This window comes from Nicotiana tomentosiformis, chromosome 11 (assembly GCF_000390325.3).
Source record: "Nicotiana tomentosiformis chromosome 11, ASM39032v3, whole genome shotgun sequence".
NCBI classification, from domain to species: domain Eukaryota; kingdom Viridiplantae; phylum Streptophyta; class Magnoliopsida; order Solanales; family Solanaceae; genus Nicotiana; species Nicotiana tomentosiformis.
Window position 1 is genome coordinate 117,518,751 of NC_090822.1, and position 3,736 is coordinate 117,522,486.

Below are 3,736 nucleotides of genomic sequence, written 5' to 3' on the forward strand. Positions count from 1 at the left end.
CTCTATCTCAATTAACTTTTGGAACATGTCGTTCAAAATAAGTTATAGATATTTGAATGACCGTAAATTATTTCGTCAAGAGTAAAATAAGGAGTTCAAATTTAAATTATTTTTAAATATAAAAATATATTATTAACTATAGTAATTAGTGTATACTATGATTTTGTGTAATTTTTCTTTTCTTAGGATTAGAGAGGAGACCAATGAGCAACAGTAAAAGTAAAAGTAAAAGTAAAAGTCCCAGTAAGACTCATCCCCAGACAAACACACAGACGTTAAAACAAGGTTTTTGCCACTGTATTATTTGAGAATCTATCTGCCCGAACAAATATCTGAGTGTTGCCCGTTGTCGGGTTTTGTTTAGACTCGGTCACCTGCCCGCTCGTTTCACCCCACGCACCCTCTCCTTTTCGGGCAGCTCCAAACTTCAACACACACACCTCTCTCTTTCTTCTTCCTCATAAATATGTAAACTCTCACACTTCCCCATTCTTGCCACCACTCACCACCACTTCCTCCGCCCTCCACGGTGGTGCAAAAGAGTAGCCATAAAGTTGCTCTCTTTTTTGCAAAAATGGGTCAGGGGTTGAGTTGTGGATCAGGTGATGAACATGGCTTATTTACTGCTGTTCAGTGTGGTGATGTGGAGACATTAAAAGCTGTTTTAGAGAAAAACCCATCTCTAATTCATCATTCTACAGTGTATGATCGCCAGTCAGCTTTGCATATTGCTGCTGCTAATGGTCAGATCGAGGTGGGGTTCTTGAAAAAGTTTTGATTTTTATGTTTCTTTTGTAACTTTGGTATATTCAGAGGAATCTGATTAATGGGTTTTGATTTATTTTTCAGGTTGTTACTATGCTGTTAAACCAATCTGTCAACCCGGATTTGTTAAATCGCTATAAGCAGGTGCAACTTTTGCATATTTATACTCTTTTCATTTGTTTTGTTGATTAGCCAATTTGTGGCAAATGGGTGTTAATTGAAAGTCTAATGATGTTTTCTTCTTTTTTTTTCAAGAGCTGTTCTTTACCATTTTAATGTTTTTTGGTTTATTTAGACTCCATTGATGCTAGCAGCAATGCACGGGAAGATCTCTTGTGTGCAAAAGCTTATTGAAGCAGGAGCTAATGTATGTTTTACTAGTCTTTTATTATTCCCTTATATTTCAAATTTATCATTGGATGATGGCCTATGTGTTATGTTTTAAAACTGATGTGGTCAATTTGGGAAAAAATTGTCAGATTTTGAAGTTTGATTCGCTAAATGGAAGAACATGTTTGCACTATGCTGCTTACTATGGTCACTCTGAGTGCCTTAAAGCAATTCTTTCCGCGGCTCGCACGTCTCATGTTGCAGCATCTTGGTAAGTTTCTTAGGTGATTCACTAATTGATTCTTCTATTTTCAATCTCTTATATGAGCTTATATGGAGCGACATGGACATTAAGGATTCATATAGCCGATCCCAACATGCTTGGGATTGTGGTTTAGTTGTTGTTTTTATATTGAATCGCTTTTGTAGATGTTAATGGTTGTTTGAATCGACTAAATTGAATTCTGCAGGGGATATGCCCGGTTTGTGAATGTTAGAGATGGGAAAGGAGCAACACCTTTGCACTTAGCAGCTCGTCAAAGACGGCCTGAATGTGTTCACATTTTACTGGACAATGGCGCTTTGGTTTGCGCTTCAACTGGTGGATATGGGTAATTTTTTCATCAAGAAATTCTTTTCTGTTGTTTTCCGTTCATGTTCTCTGAATTAACTTAGATTTGATGTGATTTTATAATTAAGAAGTTATGCTAACCCCTTTTTTCTTTTTCCTTATGTCTATTTTTTTTTTTACCTTTACAGATTTCCAGGTAGCACTCCACTTCATTTGGCTGCAAGAGGTGGTTCTCTTGATTGCATCCGCGAATTATTGGCGTGGGGAGCAGATCGACTACACAGAGATGCCTCGGGGTATGTCTTCTTTTATCTCTTTTAATCTTTTCCATATTTATGGCTTATGAATTATAGAGTCATGAATGTTAATGCTTGTAAAATTACCCTGTAGTTAGTTTAAGTTCTTCAACTGGTCATTATGTTGCAGGAGAATACCGTACACGGTTGCTCTAAGGTACCACCACGGTGCATGTGCGGCTTTATTGAATCCTTCATCAGCAGAGCCTCTCGTGTGGCCATCGCCGTTGAAGTTCATCAGTCAGCTCAATGAAGAGGCGAAAGCTCTCCTCGAACATGCCTTAATGGAAGCAAATAAGGAGAGGGAAAAGAATATCCTAAAGGGGACAGATTACTCGCCACCATCCCCTACTCAATCTGATGCAGGGATGGATGATAACATCTCTGAGGTAATACACCACCTACTTTTACCCAATAACATATAACATATTATTGAAATATATGTTACTATACTAATAAATAGTAACGTATTTGAAAATTAAACGATGTCAGCGTGGAAATGATGTGAGGTATAAGATATTTTAGTTCCAAAGATATTTAAGGTTAAAGAGTATAATATCGATTCCAAAAAGCTATCAAGACTGTTTTTTTAACATTGATGATCGAGATATTCCTATGTATAGTTCTCTTGTTATATACAATTTCAATTTGACCATTTGTCAGCGGGTTTCACTTTGGATTATCTAATGCAGGTCAGTGATACAGAAGTATGTTGTATATGTTTCGATCAATTATGCACAATTGAAGTCCAGGACTGTGGGCACCAAATGTGTGCACATTGCGTACTTGCCTTATGCTGCCACAACAAGCCAAATCCGACCACGACTAGCCCTCCGGAACCAGTGTGCCCCTTCTGCAGAAGCAACATTGTACAATTACATGTTATCAAGGTTACAAAGGACGACGGCATAGACCGTGATATCTCCTCAAAGCTTCGAAAGTCTAGGAGATCACGAAACTTCAGCGAGGGCAGTAGTAGTTTTAAGGGCTTATCAGCAGTAAGTTCTTTTGGCATAATGACTGGCCGTGGCTCGGGTAGGATCGCTGCTGAAAACGAATGGATCGATAAGCCATTAAGCGTTGATTGATAGTACAAATTTGGTATCAAAGTTACAAACTTGGCAATTAAGATCAGTCCAGGTTGGGATCTTGCTTCTCAAATGGTATATATAGATAGATCTTTCTCTTCCCTCTGCATTGTAGATTTGGGAAATAAGCAAAGTTAAAATGGTTTGCAGGTTTGGCTAGATGAGTACTATATTATTTGTGTGGGTCACAAAAAAATGAGTATTGCTGTAAATTTCTGTTTACCATAAACCGTGGTCCGGTTTCCCGGATCCCGTGCATAGCGGGACCTTAGTACATCCGCTTTTTTTTCTTGAAAAAGGGTGGTAGTTCTTAGGGGCTAGTAGTAGTCACTTTGGATAGGTAAAATTCTTTGCAGTTACCCCCCCCCCCCCCCTTTTTTTTTTTTACTGGTTCCTTTATTTGGTGAAAACACAACATTATTCCATTGTCTCCCACATTGGTGAAGATTGCAGTATGATGAAAGCATTGGGAAAGAGTCAAAACTCAAAGCAAGTGATGAGAAAAGTAGACCCCACCTTACCCTATCTTTTTCTTTAATTTAAAGCAGCCTCTAGGTGTGAAATGAACTACAGTATTGTTTATGAGAAAAAAAGGGTGTGAAATGAACTATAATTTGTATCAATCATTTTTTATTTTCAGCAGATATTAATGAATATTGTATAATAGCTGGTACAAGTTGCAAGGA

General features: G+C 37.8%; 1 protein-coding gene across 1 annotated transcript; it reads left to right on the top strand.

Moving 5' to 3' along the window:
- The first annotated feature begins 454 nt into the window (after positions 1-454).
- LOC104111009 (putative E3 ubiquitin-protein ligase XBAT31) lies at positions 455-3,736 on the top strand. The gene is made up of 8 exons (XM_009620603.4): positions 455-754; positions 850-909; positions 1,061-1,132; positions 1,245-1,366; positions 1,566-1,706; positions 1,855-1,962; positions 2,093-2,351; positions 2,655-3,736. The coding sequence occupies exons 1-8, from the start codon at positions 575-577 to the stop codon at positions 3,048-3,050; spliced, it is 1,338 nt and encodes a 445-aa protein (XP_009618898.1). The 5' UTR covers positions 455-574; the 3' UTR covers positions 3,051-3,736.